This window comes from Hypanus sabinus, chromosome 7 (genome assembly GCF_030144855.1).
Source record: "Hypanus sabinus isolate sHypSab1 chromosome 7, sHypSab1.hap1, whole genome shotgun sequence".
Lineage (NCBI taxonomy): Eukaryota > Metazoa > Chordata > Chondrichthyes > Myliobatiformes > Dasyatidae > Hypanus > Hypanus sabinus.
The window spans coordinates 163451676-163473330 of NC_082712.1; the positions used below are offsets into that span (position 1 = coordinate 163451676).

Below are 21655 nucleotides of genomic sequence, written 5' to 3' on the forward strand. Positions count from 1 at the left end.
CACATAACCCCCCCCTGCCCAGAACCGGCAGTACAACCCCCAATGTCCACAGTCTGGATTAGCCTCTGTTTGGGAGGAATGCCTCTGCGCCGCGGTGCCTGAACCTCGACCGACTGCGCCAAGTCCACATGGGCTGGTTTGAGTCGGTCCACTGTGAAATCCTCCTCTTTCCCCCAATGTCCAGAACGTATGTGGACCCGTTGTTGTTGATCACCCTGAACAATCCCTCGTACGGCTGCTATAGTGGTGCCTGGTATCTGCCCCTTCGTACAAACACAAACCGTTCTTTGGCCGTTCTTTAGGTACATGGGTCAGGGTCCGTCCGTGCTGTGAAGCTGGTACGGGGGCCAGGTTGCCGAGCCTTTCGCGTAGCCTGGCCAGGACTGCTGCGGGTTCTTCCTCTTGCCCCCATGGGGCTGGTATGAACTCTCCCGGGACGGCCAGGGGTGCGCCGTACACCAACTCAGACGACGAGGCGTGCAGATCCTCTTTGGGCGCTGTACGAATTCCAAGCAGGACCCAGGGAAGCTCGTCCACCCAGTTAGGTCCTCTCAGGCAGGCCATGAGAGCCAACTTCAAGTGACGGTGGAAGCGTTCCACCAGTCCATTCGACTGTGGGTGGTAGGCAGTTGTGTGGTGCAGCTGCGTTCCCAACAGGCTGGCCACAGCCGACCACAGGCTGGAGGTGAACTGGGCACCTCTGTCGGAGGTAATGTGGGCCAGTACCCCGAAGCGTGCTACCCAGGTTGCTCGGGCGCAGGAATCGGCAGATGTGTCGGTGAGCGGGACCGCCTCTGGTCACCTCGTAAACCGGTCTACCATAGGAGGTACCGCGCTCCTCGGGACACTGGTTGGGGGCCCACGACATCCACATGAATGTGATCAAGCCCCCGGTGGGTGGGTTCGAACTGCTGCGGCGGGGCTTTAGTGTACCGCTGCAACTTGGCTGTTTGGCACTGCGCGCACGTTCTGGCCCATTCACTGACCTGCTTGCGAAGTCCGTGCCATGCGAACTTGCTGGAGACCAGCTGGATGGTTGTCCTGATAGATGGGTGCGCCAAACCGTATATGGAGTCGAAAACTCGCCGCCTCCAGGCTGCCGGGACGATGGGGCGAGGTTGGCTGCTAGCCACGTCGCACAGGAGGGTCCTCTCACCTGGGCCTATGAGAAAGTCCTGCAGCTGCAAACCCGAGACTGCGGTCCTGTAGCTGGGCATCTTATCATCTGCTTGCTGCGCCTCCGCCAGTGCTGCATAGTCCACCCCCAGGGACAGGGCCTTGACAGCTGGTCTGGAGAGTGTGTCCGCCACGATGTTGTCCTTTTCCCGAGACATGCTGGATGTCCATCGTATACTCCGAGATGTAGGACAGATGTCGCTGCTGGTGAGCCGACCAGGGATCGGACACCTTTGTGAACGCGAAGGTCAATGGTTTGTGGTCCGTGAACGCGGCGAACAGCCTGCCTTCTAAGAAGTACTTGAAATGCTGGATTGCCAGGTATAGTGCCAACAGTTCCCGGTCGAAAGCACTGTATTTGAGCTCGGGCGGTCGCAGGTGTTTGCTGAAAAACACCAGGGGTCGCCAGTGACCCTCGATGAGTTGTTCCAGCACTCCACCGACTGCCGTGTTAGGTGCGTCCACTGTGAGGGCGGTAGGGACGTCCGTTCTGGGGTGCACTAGCATCGCGGCGTTTGCCAAGGCTTCTTTCATTTTAATGAAAGCGGCAGCGGACTCCTCATCCCAGGTAATGTCCTTGCCCTTACCCTACATCAGGGCGAACAGGGGGTGCATGATTCGGGCAGCTGAAGGGAGGAAGCGGTGGTAGAAATTTACCATCCCCATGAATTCCTGAAGGCCTTTGATTGTGTTGGGTCAGGGGAAATGGCAGACTGCGTCTACCTTAGCAGGCAGAGGGGTTGCCCCGTCTTTAGTAATCCTGTGACCCAGGAAGTCGATGGTGTCGAGCCCGAACTGGCATTTGGCCGGGTTGATTGTCAGGCCGTATTCACTCAGTCAGGCATAGAGTTGACAGAGGTGGGACAGATGCTCCTGACGACTGCTGTTGGCTATGAGGATGTCGTCCAAATAGATGAACGCGAAGTCCAGGCCGTGACCCACCGCGTCCATTAACCGCTGAAACGTCTGTGCGGCGTTCTTTAGGCCGAACGGCATACGGAAGAACTCAAAAAGGCCAAATGGGGTGATGAGAGCCGTTTTGGGGATGACGTCCGGATGCATCAGGATTTGATGGTATCCCCGGACGAGGTCCACCTTGGAGAAGATCCATGCAAAAACCTGCAAAATTTGGTTTGCTGCAAAATCCTGAATGTGCAGCACAGGGTAGCCGTCCAGTGTCGTAGCCTCGTTCAGCCTGCGGTAGTCGCCGCACGGTCTCCAGCCTCCCGTCGCTTTGGGCACCATGTGCAGGGGGGAGGCCCATGGGCTGTTGGACCGCCATATGATCCCCAATTCCTCCACCTGCTTGAATTCCTCCTTCGCCAGGCGAAGCTTTTCCAGGGGGAGCCTTCGTGCGCGGGCGTGGAGAGCTGGTCCCTGGGTCGGAATGTGGTGCTGTACCCCGTGTCTGGGCATGGCTGCCGTGAACTGCGGTGTCAGAATTGATGGGAAGTCTACCAAGATTCTGGTGAATTCATTGTCCGACATCATGATGGAGTCCAGGTGTGGGGCCGGCAACTTGGCTTCACCCAGGGAGAGCGTCTGGAAAGTCTCGGCATGTACCAGTCTTTTCCCTTGCAATTCGACCAGCAGGCTGTGAGCTCGCAAGAAGTCTGCCCCCAGGAGTGGTTGGGCCACCGCAGCCAGTGTGAAGTCCCATGTGAACCGGCTGGGGCCGAACTGCAGCTGCACTGTGCAGGTGCCGTAGGTCCATATCATGCTGCCATTTGCGGCCCTCAGGGTGGGTCCTGGCTTCCTGTTGCAGGTGTCGTACCCCGTCAGGGGCAAGACACCTCCGCTCTGGTGTCGACCAAGAAGCGGCGTCCCGACTGTTTGTCCCAGACGTACAAGAGGCTGTCCTGGTGGCCAGCCGCCATAGTCATTAGCAGCAGCTGGCCCTGGCCCTTGCAGGGCGGGCGACAACGGCGGGCCTTTGTGCCCCACTGCTAGTGGTAGAAACACCACTGTTCACTGGCCTCCTCACTCCTGCCTCTGTGTTGTGTGCACCCCCCTGCCGGGCCTGGTCTGGTAATCTGACCGACGGACGCCACGCTCTCCCTCTTGGCTTTCCACAGCACATCTGCCCAGGCCGCCACTTTCCGGGGGTCGCTGAAATCTGCATCAGCCAGCAGCAGATGTATGTCCTCGGGCAGTTGCTCTAGGAACGCTTGCTCGAACATGAGGCAGGGCTTGTGTCTGTCAGCCAGGGACAGCATCTCATTCATCAATGCTGACAGCAATCTGTCTCCCAAACTGTCCAGGTGAAGCAGGAGGCCACCCCGCTCACGCCGTGAGAGGCCAAAGGTCCCAATGAGCAGCGCCTTGAATGCTTCATATTTGCCTTTTTCTGCGGGCGAATGTATGAATTCCACAACCTGGGTGGCCGTCTCCTGGTCAAGGGCGCTCACCACGTGGTAGTAATGCGTGGAATCAGAGGATATCTGCCAAATCTGGAACTGGGCTTCTGCTTGGCTAAACCACACACGTGGTCGCAGCGTCCAGAAAGTCAGCAGTTTTAGCAACCGTCAGGGTCACCAATGTAGCGATGTGCTACACACAGCGCTGAAATAACGTCAAACAGTCGGTAAGTCATTTCCACTAGTTTATTCAAACTTCGCGGTGCTGGTATTTAAATCCCTAGCGCCCGCCCCGTCCGGGTGGAAATGACGTCAGAGGTGCATTACCAAAGTCTCCCCCCGCGCGCTGGCTATTTGTGAGCCGGTTCGCCTGCGCAGAAAGTGGGTCGCCACAAAGGGATGACTGAACAAGGGAATTGTGGAGGGAGTGATCCCCGTGAATAAGTGTGTGTTGGGGGGATAGGTAAAGATATCTTTAGTGGTGGGATCCCTTTGGAGATGGCAGAAGTTGGGGAGGATGATGCAATGGATGCAGAGGTCAATGGGGTGGTAGATAATGAAACAAAGAACTTTAACACTGTTGACGCAATTTGCCAATTGAATAGGCTAGAACTTTATTCCCTACAATGTAAAAGGTTGAAAGAAGATTTGATAGAGGTATACAAAATTATGAGGGGTATAGATAGGGTAAATATAAGTAGGCTTTTTCCACTGAGGCTGGGTGAGACTACAACTAGCTGTCATGGGTTAAGGACGAAACGTTAAATGTTTAAGGGAAACATGAGGGGAAACTTCTTCACTCATAAGGTGGTGAGAGTGTGGAAGGAGCTGCCAGTGCAAGTGGTGCATGCGAGATCATTTTCAATGTTTAAGAGAAATTTGAATAGCTACATAATGGGAGGGGGATGGAGGGCTATAGTCAGGGTGTTGGGTTGATGGCACTAGGCAGTTTAAGTGGTTCGGCACAGACTAGATGGGCTGAAGGGACAGTTTCTATGCTGTTGTTTTCTATCACTGTGGAAATTGGTGCTAATTCAAATGACGCAAAAGGCTGCAAAGAAGGGAATCGAGAGCAGATCCTTTTTGACACCAGGGCGTAACAAAGGAAATAGCAGGAGACCAAAAGGCCCTTCCATCATTCATCAAGATCACGACTGATGCCCTACCTCAAACACCTCACTCTTGGCCTATTCTAACAGTATAGACACGGGGACAGAGCCACTGTGGTGATTCTCCCCTGTGAGCAAGGCAGCAAAGTCAGGCAAGAGGGGTGCTGAAGGGCGTGGGGAGGGGGGGTGCTGAAGGGCGAGGGGAGGGGGTGAGGACTCAAAGACATTCAAGGCAGCAGAAATTTCGAGAACAAGGAGGGACAAGTTGCCTTTGTCATTGTGATAGGGAAGGGTACAGTGATTAAAGGTCCTTTGTGAGGATGGATATCCTTAATGTCTGTTCTTGTGATCCACAAATTCCTATACCCTGGGCACAGACTACCTTATTAACTGAAACGTAATAAATGGATAAAAACACAAAATGCTGGCAGAACTCAGCAAGCCAGACAGCATCTATGGGAGGAGGTAGTGACGACGTTTCGGGCCAAAACCCTTCATTTTCTCAAGAGATCTTCTCTCCTGATTGACACTGAATTCCACTTTACCAGGCCTTGATGCTGCCTTGACGTAAAGGGCACTCATTCACACTTCACTTCTGAATTCAAACTTCAGCTCAGGTTTGGGCCAGGACATAACAAGACCGTGGGCTCTGGATAAATCAGTGAACAGCTTACTGGTAAACAAAGGACAATCAAAGTCACTAATTCATGGAATGTGGTAGAATACAGTTCTGCTGCAGAAGGCACTTAGCACTTGAAATGGATGCCAACTTCAGAGCTGCACACTCAGCACACTGAGTGCCCCACAAAAAAAGGGCGTTGCCAGTGTCTATATATGGTTTTGTCACTGCAAGATCCATGTGTTTGCTACTCCTGATAGCAAGCTCTGCCATAGTGGTATCATGTCGAGGACAGCCTTTATCCTCATGCTAGTTCTTTCTTGGATAGGTTAGGTGAGTGGGCAAATTCATGGCAGATGCAATTTAATGTGGATAAACGTGAGGTTATCCACTTTGTCTACAAGAACAGGAAAACACAATGATGGTGACCGATTAGGAAAAGGGGAGGTGCAACGAGACCTGGGTGTCATTGTACACCAGTCATTGAAGGTGGGCATGCAGGTACAGCAGGCGGTGAAAAAGGCAAATGGTATGTTGGCATTCATAGCAAAAGGATTTGAGTACAGGAGCAGGGAGGTTCTACTGCAGTTGGACAAGGCCTTGGTGAGACCGCACCTAGAGTATTGTGTGCAGTTTTGGTCCCCTAATCTGAGGAAAGACATTCTTGCCATAGAGGGAGTACAGAGAAGGTTCACCAGATGGATTCCTGGGATGGCAGGACTTTCATATGAAGAAAGACTGGATCGACTAGGCTTATACTCACTGGAATTTAGAAGATTGAGGGGGGGGATCTTATTGAAACGTATAAAATTCTAAAGGGATTGGACAGGCTAGACGCAGGAAGATTGTTTCCGATGTTGGGGAAGTCCAGAATGAGGGGTCACAATTTAAGGATAAAGGGGAAGCCTTTTAGGATCGAGATGAGGAAACACTTCTTCACACAGAGAGTGGTGAATCTGTGGAATTCTCTGCCACAGGAAACAGTTGAGGCCAGTTCATTGGCTTATTTTAAGAGGAAGTTAGATATGGTCCTTGTGGCTAAAGGGATCAGAGGGTATGGAGAGAAAGCAGGTACAGGGTTTTGAGTTGGATGATCAGCCATGATCATACTGAATGGCGGTGCAGGGTCGAAGGGCCGAATGGCCTACTCCTGCACCTATTTTCTATGTTTCTATGTTTCTCCATTCACTGTGGGTCCAGTCTGCAACAGAACATGATCAGCTCGTCAGTGGTGGGATGACCAATCCACCTTTAGCCACGGATAGTGAAGTCTGTTACCCGTGGTACGGGTTCTTGCTACCTCTTCTGCTGATACTCAACACCATTTATATGCTCAAAGTTCAAAAGTAAATTTTATGATCAAAGTACATATATGTCACTATATACAACCCTGAGATTCATTTTCCTAATTAAATAGGATCAGTGAAAGATCAACCAGAGTGCAGAAGATAACAAACTGTGCAAATTCAAATTTAATGAAATAGCAATAAATAATGAAAACATGACATAATGAGATAAAGAGTGTAGATCATAGGTTGTAGGAACATTTCAATGACGGGGCAAGTGAGTATAGTTATCCCCTTTGATTCAAGAGCCTGATGGTTGAGGGGTAGTAACTGGACTTGAACTTGGTGGTTTGAGTCCTGAGGCTCTTGTACCTTCAACCTGATGACAGCAGCGTGAAGAGAGTACTTCTTGGGTAATGTACGTCCCTGATGATGGACGCTAACTTCCTGACACAGCCATCTGTGTAGATGTGCTCAAGGGAAGGGAGGGCTTTACCCGTGATGTTCTGGGCCGAATACACTACATTTTGTAGGATTTTCCATTCAAAGACAAGTAGTCACCTTTGCTCATGTTTGACCCTATGCCAGAGCCATCAAGGCACATTGCATCAAGATTGAAGGCTCTAACACCTATACTCATTCTGACTATATTGTCCAGCGAACTTTTATGGTAACTCTTCAAAAGCCTATACAATCCCTGGGTTACATAAGGGCTCCATTCCCGAGAAATGTTCTTGAACCACCTTCTCTTTTGATCAGAAATGTGCATTTTCTAGAACTACAATTGATCTGCAAATACACGTTATAATTGAGAAAGAATCTCAGCTCAAAACTTTGAGTGTTTTTTCCTCCCTTACCCCCACCTTACTCTAACTACTCATCTTTTTTTCTCCAGTCCTGATGAAGGGTCTTGGCCCAAAACTATCGACTGTTCTCTTTTCCATAGACGCAGCCTGGCCTGCTGAGTTCCTCCAGCATTGTGTGTGTTGCCAAAACCTCCAAATGTTTATTCCATTCCAGGTTTACTCTTCCCAAAGCTAAAACTCGAAATTGAATGCACGATTCTGTGGTGTGAACAAATGGGACTGCACTCCATCAGTTTCATACTCTAACCTTTGACATAAAACACAGTATTTCAATAGTCACACACACAAAATGCTGGTCAGCAGGCTGGGCAGCACCCACAGAATGAACAAACACTTGACGATTTGGGCCGAGACCCTCCTTTATGATTGCAGCGTTTGCAGAATTTCTTGTGTTTATTATTACATTAGTCTTCAAATATAATTAAACGTGTGACAGTGTTTTTTTGATGGTGATACATGAAAACTAGTGCCTTTGACTCTCACAGCTCTCACAGGTCGGAAGGATCTGCACTGCTTAGGTGGCTGAAGGAGGCAGGTACACCCACAACATTGAAATACTCAGAGTTCAATCCAGAAAACTGTGAAGTGATTCACTTTTTAAGGTCAAATTTGAAGCCAACAGACGGCAGGACTCCTAGCAATGCAGAGGAACAGAGGGATCTTGCAGTCCAGGTCCCTAGATCCCTCAAAGTTCCCGGCCAAGTCTCTTCCTCACGACTGAAGGAAGGGGGATGACCCCAGAATAAAAAAGGGGTGGGGGGGGGGGGGGAAGGAGGATAGCTAGAAGGTGATGTGTGAGAAAGATAAAGGGCTGGAAAGGAAGGAATCTGATCGGAGAGGAGAGTGGACCGTAGGAGAAAGGGAAGGAGTTGGGGACCCAGGGGGAGGGGATAGGCAAGGGAGAAACAGTGAGGCCAGAGCGGGGAACAGAAGAAGGGGGGAGACGGAGAGAAAATCAATATCAATGCCATCAAGTTGAAGGCTATATAAGGTGTTGCTCCTCCACCCTGAGGGTGGCCTCATCTTGCCACGAGGGGAGGCCATGGACCGACCTGTCAGAACGGGAATGGGAATTGGAATTAAAACGCTTGGCCACCCAGAACTTCCGCTTTTGGCGTAGCTTTAAATTTCCTCTTCTAGGGAGGGGTGCACTCGATGGAGGACCTTCAATGCCAGTGGCGTAACAGGCAGTAACTAACACACAAACTGCTGGAGGAAATCAGCAGGTCAGCAGCACCCACGGAGAGGAATAAAGAGACAACGTTTTGGACTTAGACCCTTCATTAGGACTGGAAGGGAAGGGTGAAAGAAACCAGAATAAGATGGGGGAGGGGCAAGAAGTATATGCTAGAAGGTGAAAGGTGAAACCAGGTCAGGAAATGGTAGGTGGGTGGGGGAAGGGGAGGATGAAGTGAGAAGCTGGTGATCATATATCTTCTGTACTTAATGCTTCCTCCTGTCCCCTTCTGGCCAGAAGTTGGACAATGCATTAATATAAGAAATACAACTCTCCACCAAATCTTTCTGCAAATACTCTGCTCCATTTCATGATATAATTAGACTGGAGGATGGAAATATCAAAATTTATTTAGGATAATTGGCACCTGAGATGTAGTAATGCTTGTAAATTCTCCCCATAGCCATGTGGGTTTCCTAAAGATGCTCTAGTTTCCTCACATTCCAAAGACATAGGGATTGGTAGGTTAAATGGTCTCATGGATGTAACTAGGTAGCATGGGTTCATTGGGCCGGAGGACTTGTTACCATGCTGTTTCTCTAAATAAAAATAAGTAATTATGATTTCCACTTTAATAAACAATAAGACCTACACAACCTACTCCTGACAAGAACCAAAAAAAGAGTTTTTATAAGTGAATCTGACCACTGATCCAAACTAATAACCAGTTTCTATCTCTGTGGATGCTGCCTGACCTGCCAAGTGTTTCTGGCATTTCCTGCAATTGTTTCAGATTTCCAGTAGCTTCCATTTAATGCTTCAATTACTCCCTACAAGCCCTTGATAGTGATCATTCACTCTCACCAAACATCCAGAGCTAAATCTGAAACATTAAGGTTCAAAGACACTTTGGAAAAGGCACAGAAAAGAAATACAAGGGAATAACAAAGGCAGATTCCTGGAAGAGATAATGAAAGGAAAAGCAGGACAAGAAATTGCTTCACCATGAAGTTGTAACCTTATGGGTTTGTAACCTCACCTTCAGCATCTCTTCGTGTATGCCATAATGCCCATAAGAACTGAAGTAGACACTTTCCTCTTCTTCCTGAAGGTCTGCTATTGCATTTGCGTTTGATGTACCAGTTCTGGCATCCACATTTATCACGAAATCCTGCACATATTGTCTGTAATCAATTTAAAACACACCCTTGAGGCACACTCACTGAACCACAACAATTCTACAACAATGGAATTTTCCAATAGACTTCAAAGCCTTTTAATGCTCTGACTCCCTCTGCTGCCTTACAAACTAAATTACAGATTTCAGAAGCAATTATTATTTGGCCCACAGGATCGCAGCACAAAGGATTTGCAAATTTTTATCTGCAAGAAAAGCAGCTGTTCAAAGATTCCTCATTACATTGCAACAGCTGCTTTTTAACACTGTCACAATGTAAAGTCTCATACAAGTTTTTCTTGCCATAAATATTTAATTTGAGGGAAGGAATAATGAAAGAACATCTTCATCTACACGTGGGCTCGAATGTTATGCAAATGTAATGATAGATTCGGTTTTAACCTTGCAAGCAGGGCTGATATGAGATGGCAGTCACAAGGGAGGCACAATTCCATTGCAATTCCATTGCAGTTCCATTGCAAAATTACAACTGTACGGGTTTTGGAGAGAAAAGGCTGGCAGTTATAGTGATTGATCTTCAGCGAACACGCCTTGATTTTGGGAATTCCAAAATTTGGGAATGAACAGCATACACAGTATGCACTTACAAACAAGCAAACAAGATGCGGGAGGAACCAGCTTGGGCCTCCACCACCACCCACCCATCTCACCAATCAGGGACACGTGAAGCCATGGAAGCCGGTTGTGAACGGTCCTATAAGCAGCTGGTGCATATCACAATTCCTGGTTATGCAACCACTGACGTCAGGCAGACAATCTCTGAACAGTATTGATAATGGCCGGGGTCACCCGTCTTGTAAAGACACTGCTCAGGAGGCAATGGCGAACCACTTCCGTAAAAAAATTTGCCAAGAACAATCACGATCATGGATAATACCATGATCTTCCATGTCATATGACATGACATCTAATGATAATAATGATGCACTTTTCAGATGTTATTTGTACAACTAATGTGCAAATACATACTATAATAAAAGGTTTCTCATGAAAACTGAGTGATCTTTCCAGAAACTCAGGATCCATTTCAATAAGAATCTTGAATGCATGACCATTCAGACGTTCAGCATTATTTCAACCCGAAAAGCTGATTTAATTCCTTTCCTCCATAGATACTCATCAACCCGCTGAGTTCTTCCAGCAGGTTGCTGTTCTGGACACTTGCATCTGCATTTGGAGCATATTCATTCCACAGAGAGTTGGACAGGACATCTGAGAATATTAAGGGACTTTCATTACTCACACATTTTATTGCCAGCAAAGGAACTTCCAGAAATTTTATCTTTGTTGAAATGCAGGAGACATGTCTGCCAACTTGCACGCTGTTGTCTTCCACATACTGCATTGTGATAAAGACCAATTATTTGTTTACAGTTGTTTCTTTTTAAGAGATAGGTATTGCTTGGGCCACTGGAGACAAACCCCCGGTCCAATGATAAGAGCCAGATAAATTATGGACATGTAAGAGACTCTTAGATAGGCACACAGATGAAAGAAAAATGGAGGACTATGTGGGAAGGAAGGGTTAGATTGATCCTGGAGTCAGTTAAAGGGTCAGAGGGCCTATAGCAGTGCTGTCTTCTAGAGTATGTTCTGTAAGAAGTGTGCCATGGAACCTCAGAAGTTAACCTGTTAAATATCTTGATGTGACATTCCTTGATCCCAGAAAGACAAGAACCACGCTGCTTCACATTGCATTCGAGCATCTATACATGTTCAGATCAAAGGTCAATTACCTGGAATATCAACCAATCTGCACAAGCCCCCTGGCCTGCTAAGTATTTCCAACCATGACTGCTTTTATTTACATTTCCAATATCCACAATATCTTTCTATTCTACCTCCCTTGTTATCATTAAATTTTATTTGAATCACTTTGACGTCTTTATGTCTTAAGAGATACAGTATTCTTTGATTAGTTTTTAAACACCTTATATTCCTTGAATAAGGTTTTCCAAATGAAGACAAGATGAAAGCCCTCCCCTCCGTTTTCACCTATCTGGCTCTGCCGATCCTCACGCACAGCACTGTGTCATCTACAATATTGCTTTCTGATTCTTCAGCTGCAATGACCAATTTACCTTCAGAAGCTTTGAGCAAGTGTGGGCACGGGCACTCCTCACAGCCAAACCCAACACCATCTTCATTCCAGCAATTTGCTCACATGGCTCTGGAATATATGTGCATTTCACTGCATGCTTTGATGCACGTGTAATAAATAAATCAGAATCTGAATCTACCTTCCAACAGGAATAACTGGCTGGCAACAAAGCTTATGGCCAATGCCTCACTTTTACTGCATCTGACAGATCTGAGAGAGGAGAATTGAATGCTTTTTACAGGCTTTTGTTCGACTGACATTGAAAAAGCCACAACCATCAAGTGAACTCTTGAATCATTAAAAGCTTCTCAACCATGTCGATACCACAATTGAATGATGAAGCTCTAAACTGCACAGAATAGTTTGAATTAAATCAAAGATCTATATAAAGAAAAAGGTAGGAGAAATTCAGCCTACTAGTTTCATTATTTATAAAGCATCAACTGATAATATTTGGTGTCGTTAAATGTTTGGAATATCTTATGCAACAATTATTCTTACAAGAGAACAGATTAACATGAAAATAAAGCTGTCTGTAGATTAAGTGCAAATACAGATTTGATTTTGTCTACTGAGTGCAGTTACTCTATAAAACCAGCAGCACTAAAGACAAAATTAATTAACATTAATATTTCATTAAATATACTTGCAGCTCAACTGAGTCACACGTTTAGACTCTTGATCATCTGTCTGTTGCAGCTCTCTGCATTCACTGCCTGTATATTTTTCAAAAGGATTCTAGAAAATCTCCCGTACCTTAATTTTTGGAAATCTTCCATGATCCTTTCAACAGCTGCTTCAGCTTTCTCGGCCCTCCTCTCTACCTCCGCCAAGCTTTGGAGGTGGGAGGCTTGGACCTGGCCTGGATCATTAGTTTGCTCAGATGGACATGGCTTCTGCACCACGTGCTCCCAGATCTCATCAATATCTGTGAAGAGAATACCTAATGAGATACGATATTCAACAGCCATCATTACAACAGAAGCTAAATGACTGGGTCCACCTCCCATCCTCTGGATTACAACCTCAAGGGACTGCTGTACTGACAACTGAACAGATTTAAATTAAAACTTTTGATCCTGTCAAGTTTATAGGAAAGAGAAACCATACCATGAGAAACCATGAGTTATTCTACCATCCAACATGATCAGTCAGATCTGATGTTGGCACCTGCTCCACTTCACCAACTCATAACTTTGATTCCCTGTAAATGGAAATTCCATTGGAATACAAGAGCCGGAGTAGGCTATTCAGTCCATCAAGCCTGTTCCACCATTTAGGACAATCATGATTGATCATCCATTTTAATCCCATATTCTTTCCCAATATTTCTTGATGCATTTTGCATTAAATTTCACTACCATTTTGCTTGAAACTTGGTTTGTTTCCATTGTCAGTGGTACATGTCCATAGGATCATAAGGCATAGAAGCAGAATTAGGTCATCTGGCCCATTGATCATGGATGATTTAAATTCCCTCTAACCCCATTCTCCTGCTTTCTCCTTGTAACTTTCGATGCCCTTGCTAATCCGGAACCTATCAACTTCCACTTTAAATATACCCAAAGACTTGGTCTCCACAGGTGTCTGTACAAATGAATTCCACAAATTCACCACCTTCTAGCTAAGGAAACTCCTCCTCATTGCTGTTCAAAAGCTATGTTCTTATATTCTGAGGCTGCGCCTTCTGGTCCTAGACACCCCACTATAGGAAACATCCTCTCCACATCAAGGCCTTTCAATATTTTATGTTTCAATGAAAAACAGCCCCCCCCCCCAACAATTTTTCTAAACACTACCAAGAGCCAACACACTTTATGCATTAACTCCTTCAATCCTGGGATTATTCTCGTGAACATCCTCTGGACCCTTTCCAACGCTAGCACTTCCTTTCCTAGATTAAAACTGCTCACAAGCACTGACTAATGCTTTATTAAACCTCAGCATTACATCCTTGTTTTTATATTCCAGTCCTCTGGAAACAAGTGTTAACACTGCATTTGCCTTCTTTATCACCGACTCAACCTGCAAGTCAACCTATAAGGAACCCTGCACAAGGACTCCAAAGTCCCTTTGCATTTCTGATTTCTGAATTTGCTCCCCTGTTTAGAAAATAGTCCACACCTTTCTACCAAAGTGCATGACTATACACTTCCCTCCACTGTATCTGAAACAAGAGAATGTGCATGTTATGGGGAGAGACATCAGGAGAAGAATGCCAGCTGGAGTGCACCATGTAGTAGATGATTCTGATTTGATGGAACAATTGGCCCCCTCTTATAACTCTGTAACATGGGGCAGAAATCCAAATTAGACAATTAACAACAATTTCACAAATGAGATTTACCCACCACAGTTAGTGGATGATCAGTTATATTCAGTGTGATAACTGGATGTTCCAAACTGATTGTCTAGTCCATGGGTACACATGAAAGTTATTACATTCTGGCATAATGTTCTATTTATTCAAAAATGTGCTCACTAATGCACTGAATCAAGGAGGTGTTCGTGGAAAAGGAGTCAGATTCTCATTTTTTTGTCTGTTTGAGCTCAAGGCAAGTGCTGGCACAACAACAAAATATTTCAATGTCAAGCTACAATAAATAACACCAAGAACTCAAACACATGAAATTCAGTGCAGGACACTGACAGCAATCTCGAAATCATCCATCAGATTCCAAGCATCAACTGGGCACAGCTGCAGTTTGTTTACATTCCCTGGCATGAAGTCTGAGCCCCTTCATGTTGAAGTGTGCCCAGCTGCCCGGCAACTTAAATGAGCAACGAACACCTCAAACAGCATCTCTGTGTGCTGTGGGTCACAGACGCTGCTTGATCCACTGAGTTCTTCCAACAGATTGTCACTCCAGGGAATGGGAGAGGGAGAGGGAGATCCCTTACATGACTCTCGAAAGCATAATGCTGGGAGAACTCAGTAGGTTAAGCATCATCTGTGGAGCAAAACAGCACACCAAAAGTCTCCCAGCACAAGCCTACACACGGGATCATGCTGGAGTGCACAGCATGGCTCTAGGGCAGATGCACATTGACTTGAGGCCAACAGGCCATTAGCCTGCATCTGTGAAAACTGGTGATGCGTATTTTGTCCATAGCCTTATGTCGGCATTACTCAGTGTCTGGGCTGATGACAGACGGGTTGCAGCAAATCATGAAATTATTTTAGCTCAGAAACTGAAGGTGAAAGTGGTGAGCAACCTCTGTAACTAAATCGTTTTTTTTAATTGAAGTTTTCAACTTTCTACAAAACTCGCAGCTTTTTGCGAGAGAGATTTTACGATGCCTGCTCTCCACTGTGCAAGCAAGTGTTTCTGCCATCACAACTAATTCTCCCAGCTCTAACACTGTAACTATTATTCCTTGCACTTCTCTGGCCACTGAAATAGTTTCTCTCCAACTCAAACATCAGCTCACTAAAATCTTTTATGCTGCCTTTGCCCCATAATATTCTGTACTTATATAAATTTAAATCATGTCAGTCCATGGCCTATACTGCTGAGGCCACTCTCACGCTGGAGGGGCAACACCTCATATTCTGTTAATTTAAATTAATTAATTAAGTAGTGCAAAAGAGTGAAGAAAATAGTGCGGGAGTATACATGGCTTTATGGTCCATTCAGAAATCTGATGGCTGAGGGGGACAAGCTATTCCTAAAACGCTGAGTGTGTGTCTTCAAACTCCTGTACCTCCTCCTTGATGGTAGCAATGAGAGGGTATGTCCTGGGTGAAGGGGGTTCTTAATGATGGATGCCACCTTTCTGAGGCATCACCTTTTGAAGATGTCCTCGATCCTGGGGAGGTTAGTCCCCATGGTGGAGCTGGCTAAGTTTGCAACTACTCAGCTTTTTCAGATCCTGTGCAGTGGCCGCTCCATACTAGAAGGTAATGTAACCATGGTACACATGCAGAAATTTGCTAGGGTATTTGGTGGATACCAAATCGCCTCAAACTTGTAATTAAATATAGCTGCTGCCCTGCCTTCTCTAAAATTGCAATACATTGGGCTCAGGGTAGATCTTCAGAGATGTTGACAACCAGGAACTTGAAACATTGATTTCTCTAACTTCCAGTAATCCCTCCTCTTGCTCCTTCTTTCTTCTTCCATTCCCCATCTGACTCCCCTCTTATTTCTTCTCATCTCCTCACCTGCCTATCACATCCCTCTGGTGCTCCTGCTCCTTCCCTTCCTCATGCGCTCCACTCTCCTCTCCTGTCAGATTCATTCCTCTTCAGGCCTTTACCTATTCCACCTATCACTTCCCTGTTTCTCACTTCATTCCCGCCTCCCCCCACTTTCCTCCCACCTGGTTTGACCTCTCACCCTTTCCCTCTTCTGCCTTCTTATTCTGACTTATTCCCTCTTCCTTTCCAATTCTGATGAAGGGTCAGACCAAAACATCAACAGTTTATTCTTATCCATGGACAGTGCCTGACCTGTTGAACTCCTCCAGCATTTGTGTGTGTTACACAAAGCAACCGGGATTTGTCTTTCAAGCACTGGTAAAATGGATGCTTACTTTGTCCATCAAAGCACAGGTCAACCATCAACAGTAATCTATTAAATTTTATAAAATATCTTTCACAAAGAATTGCTTAATAACCCCGGATTTATATATCGATCTATTCCACTGATTTTTTTAAATACACCACTCATAGCAAAATCTAAAGTTTCTGCAATTGAGAGGCATTACATATCAAAGGCAATTTCATTGTAATTCAAAAAAAGAAAAATATAACATACCAAACTGGAGTAATGGGTCCTCAGTGCAAAATGGTTTCATATATTCTTCTTTATCCCAGGGGACTTCATCATGAATGGACTGAAAAAATTCTGCGGAAGGATTCTGTGTAAAACCAAAGTATTATTTTCTTTGTGTTTTATTGCATCGAGTGCATTGTAAGATTCTCAAAAGGTATTTCTCAGTTTAAATTAAACTTCACACTTGACATCCTAACTCAATTTTGTGCAGTGATTTCCCCTTATAAAGTTATTTTTCAATTTTCTTCTCACCACAGGGCAATAATAAAAATGTATAGTTTGAAACTTAAAGGCAATATTAAAGACAATTTAATAACAAAACCATCCAGATACTTCCATAATAATGTTTAATTTTTAATCAATTAGAGCTATTTGATTATGCAAGACATTTAGAAAAAACCTTTAAAAAGGCTAGACAAGTGAGAGCTAGCAAGCACTTTCACTAGTATCAGCTCATGAAGATAAAGACGGACACCTATTCAACTGGACGACAGCCAGAGTCCTGGTTCAAGCAAGAGAAGAAAAGAACGAGAATTTCTCGAAGCGTGGTTCTCTATAGAAGGATTCATCAACGAACGTGTTGACTTAGATCCGATACGAACCCTTACAGAGAAAAGAGAAGCAACCTCATCAATCTTGAGACCTCAGTAATCTTAGGATCTGGACAGCAAAGTAAACACTTTCAATGAGCTTCCCTGGAAGCTAGACAATCAGAATCTTCTACTGCTAAACTGTTTACTGTGTTTTGAACCAGCCGACCAGATCGTGACACCTGATCAATATCCATTCAACCCCGCAGCAGTATATAAGCCAGAATTCTGAGGGGACAGCACCCTCAGCTGTGCACTGATGATGGCTTCTTGACTGGAGCTGAAACATCTACGAACATTTTGCCAAGCTCGGCGATCAACCAAACTTCCAAATAGCCAACCCAATCCACCAATATTCTGCAATATTTCAAATTCAATAAAGGCTTTTATCACATGGGCTTTGAACTGACTATGAAGGCATTCTGAAGGTGAGGCTTCAGCGTGTGCTATCTAAGGTCCAGACAATGCTTGGGGGATCACTCTGCTTCTTGGGATGGCTGTGAGTGAGCAGTGCCTTTGGTGAGCAGACTGCAAAAGGTTAGAGAGCTGTTGGAATGTGGAGGCAAGGATACATTAAGCTCTCTCTGGCCCACTGTACGGTTTAAATTGTAGGATTAGGTTCAAAATGAACTGGTGAGTGATTTGTACCAAGAGATCATTAAAATTAAGATGGAGTACGATGTGCAGTTCTAGTCACCTTGCTATAGGAAGGATGTCATTAAACTGTAAAGAGTGCAAAACAGATTTATCAAGATGTTTCCAGGATAAAAAGGGCTTGGGTTATAAAGACCAGCTGGACAGGCTAGGGCTTTTTCTCCCCCTACTAAAGCAGAGGAAGCCGAGATGTGACCTTAAAGCAGTTTAAAATGAGGGGTATAAATAAGGTGAAAATCCAAAGGGACATAAAGTGAGAGGGGAAAGATGAAGAAGGAACCTGAAGAGCAACCTTTTCCACACAGAAAGTAATGAATGTATGGAAGGAGTTACCAGAGGAAGTGGTTGAGAGATGTACTGTACAATTACAAGATTTAAAATACATTTGAACGGTTACATGAACGGGAAAGGAAAGGTTTAGTGGGATATGTGCCAAACACAGACAAATAACACTAGCTCAGTTAGACAATTTGGTCAGCATAGATGAGGAGCATCAAAGGGCTGATTCCATGCTGTATAGTTCACTTACTCTACCTAGTTCTATATACCTTCAGTGGTGACCTTATTAGGTACCTCCTGCACCTAACAAAGTGGCCACTGAGTACGTGTTTGTAGTCTTCTGCACATGTAGCCCATCCACTTCAAGGTTCAACGTGTTGTGCATTCAGAGATGCTCTTCTGCACACCTCCAGTGTATCATGTGGTTACTTGAGCTATCGTCAACTTTCCGTCAGCTTGAATTAATCTGCCCTCATTCTCCTCTGACCTCCCTCATTAGTAACACATTTTCAATCATAGAACTGCCACTCACTGGATGTTTCTTGTATTTTACACCGTTCCCTGTTAACTCTTGACATTATTGTCCATTTAAATCCTAGGAGATCAGTAGTTTCTGTGATACACAAACCACCCCGTCTGGCACCAACAATCATTCTATGATCAAAGTCAATTAGATCACATTTCTTCCCCATTCTGATGTTTGGTCTGAACAACAACTGAAAAACTGAACAACAACCTCTTGACCAAGTCTGCAAGTTTTTATGCACTGAGTTGCTGTCATGTGCCCAAATATCCGAACAGTCATTGACAATTCTTGGAAATGTGTTCAAACTTTGGGAGTGTGTTCAACCAAAGTCAAGTTTTATGTGAATCTCCATGAACTGTATCACATTGAACTTGTACAAAAGACTACAAGGACTGACCCAGAAAACTAAATTCTGAGATTAACAAAAAAGAGAAATTGGCAGAAATTTAATTTCATTAAACTTACTGTGATTCTAATGAAATTGACAAGCTTGATATACTGATAACAGTCAAGACCTACAAAAACAAAGGAAAAACGAGTTAACTTTTTGTTAATAACAATAAATAAATATTGGAAGTAAAAACTTTTGTTTTGCAAACTACATCCATAAATTGGGTGTCATGATGGCTTGAGAATCAAGAATGAATATTGACTTACCATGCTTGTGGACCATTTGGTTAATGTCAAATTGATGCTCTGATGTACAGTGAGAAAATGTATCTTGAGCAGAGTGGAACAATCTGTACATGGAAGAAATTAAAACCAATGCAATTAAGATAAGTTTGGAAAGATATGTGGAGAGCTATGGTCCAAATATGGGTTCATTGGACTAGGCAGAATAACAGTTCAGCATGGAGTGAATGGGCCAAGGGGCCCATTTCTGTGCTGTAGCGCTCTATGAATCAGTCACTGAGTTCTTATATTAAGCTCTCAAAACAGAGGCTAACAGCTCCATTTAATGTCAATATCACCCAAACTCACTGCCAACATTCTGATCTAAATGTTGACCAGGCTGGCCCGTATCAGTGTTCCTCTGAGATCTTGTAAACAGTTCAAATGGTCTTAAATTAAAATAATAAATAATGTTATGGTACTGTAGTGTCTTAGAAATTAATTCAGAATATTAAAATAAAAATATAAAATACAAATACATTTTTCAATGGGTTCAATTACCCCATTCAAAAAATGGGGTTGTGCTGTTTGCATTTTCCACGGCTAAGGAGCTAGATGCAATCTGCTTTTGACATCTTGGTTCCACTCCATGCTATGTTCTGTCACTGGACTCAGTGAGAAGCCCAGAATGACCTCCAGCCCATCTCTTGATTTCAACATGCAGATATGAACTCAGAGATGAGCTAACCCACAAAGAGTTCCTTGCTGGCAATTGTCTATGAAACTTTTGCCTCTTTGTAAAAGACAGATGGAGGATGACCTGCATCTATTCTAGTTGTGTGGGGCCTGAGGTGACTGATGAGGCCAGTGCAGGACCTACACCTACTGAAGAGACAAGAGGTATTCGGTATGGCAGCTGGGTGAATAGTTTGGAAGCTCTGTTTTCCCCCTAGGCTCCCATGTGCTCTTAACACACAGCTTATGATGAAATTCCATCCAAAACCTCCTTCTCCATTTTGAGTAGTCATGGCCTGAGGGTTTGTAGGGGCTGGGGTAGAGGAGGGCAGAGGTGTCATAGGGAGGCTCTGAGAACAAATTGAATATTTTCCTCTGTTTCAGACCGCTGCCTTTTCAAAGCTGTAGAAAAGGTTGACAGGGGCAAAAAGAAAAGGGCTGGTCTCTTCTACTTCACAAAGCTTTTGTTCTGAGCCTGGAAGTATGAGCATGAGCTGAATTCTCCATCCCATTCCCACTTTGTTGTTGGTTCCTACATAGTTACAGCATAGCCCAGAAACAGCTCAAGGAACAATATTCATTTTTAAACAGGCACATTATAACTTCTTCAATCAACAATCAGTTCAGCTATTTCTAACAATATTTATATCTCACATTTCCACCAAATACATTTTTGCCCTTCTTTTCTGGTACTTTCAGATTTCTTTTGTCTTCTATTTAGATCTTCCCCCAAACATATCCCACAATGCCTTTCCTAAGCACCCAGCAAACACTGTGATTGACCGCCACCTCGGGCAACTAATTCCATGTAACCACTGCACTGTGTCAAAAAATTAGTCATCAAATTTCCTTCTAAATCTTTTTATTAATATTAATAATATGGAAAGAATACAGATGATATATTGATAAAGAAATTACCAACATACACATTCCATTACATATGAAAAAAAAACATACATAATAGTTACAATATAAATGAGTTTACCAAGTCATAAGCCATAAGATAAATGTATGGACATAGTAAATCTAAATATTTCATAATGTATAATATAAAAAAAACAGAAAAAAGAAAAAAAAACAAAAAAAAATTTATATAATGCAAAACTAACTAATCTAATCTAATAACTATAACTAATAAGTAATATAAAAGAAAAAAAACAAACAAAAGAGAAGGAAAAAAAAAAGTGGGCTGTTTATAATATCTCACAAAAATAAGTATTCATCAATGCCGTCACTTCCGGTCCTCTCAAAATACATAAGCTAAAAGCTGGGAAATCAAATGTACTTGGCACAGGGTCATATTACATCATATGAAAATGTTGAATAAATGGTCTCCATAACTTTTCAAATTTAATAGAAGTCTCAAAAGTACCACTTCTAATTTTTTCTAAATTTAAACATAACATAGTATGAGAGAACCAATTAAATACAGTGGGAGGATCAATTTCTTTCCAATTCAACAATATAGATCTTCTAGCCATCAGAGTTAGAAATGCAATCATTCGACGGGCTGAAGAAGATAAATGCTGTGAATCTAACATTGGTAAACCAAAAATTGCGGTAATAGGATGAGGTTGTAAATCAATATTCAA

At 44.2% G+C, this 21655-nt stretch overlaps 1 protein-coding gene across 3 annotated transcripts in view; it reads right to left on the reverse strand.

Moving 5' to 3' along the window:
• Window positions 1-21655, reverse strand: part of prmt3 (protein arginine methyltransferase 3) — a 255955-nt gene that overhangs the window by 214057 nt on the left and 20243 nt on the right. For all 3 annotated transcript variants that reach the window (XM_059976035.1, XM_059976033.1, XM_059976034.1), the window contains 5 exons: window positions 19374-19456; window positions 19182-19231; window positions 16650-16752; window positions 12646-12817; window positions 9630-9774 (listed from right to left, as the gene is read on the reverse strand). In XM_059976035.1, the coding sequence (XP_059832018.1) occupies window positions 9630-9774; window positions 12646-12817; window positions 16650-16752; window positions 19182-19231; window positions 19374-19456 (553 nt within the window). The remainder of the gene's footprint in view (window positions 1-9629; window positions 9775-12645; window positions 12818-16649; window positions 16753-19181; window positions 19232-19373; window positions 19457-21655) is intronic.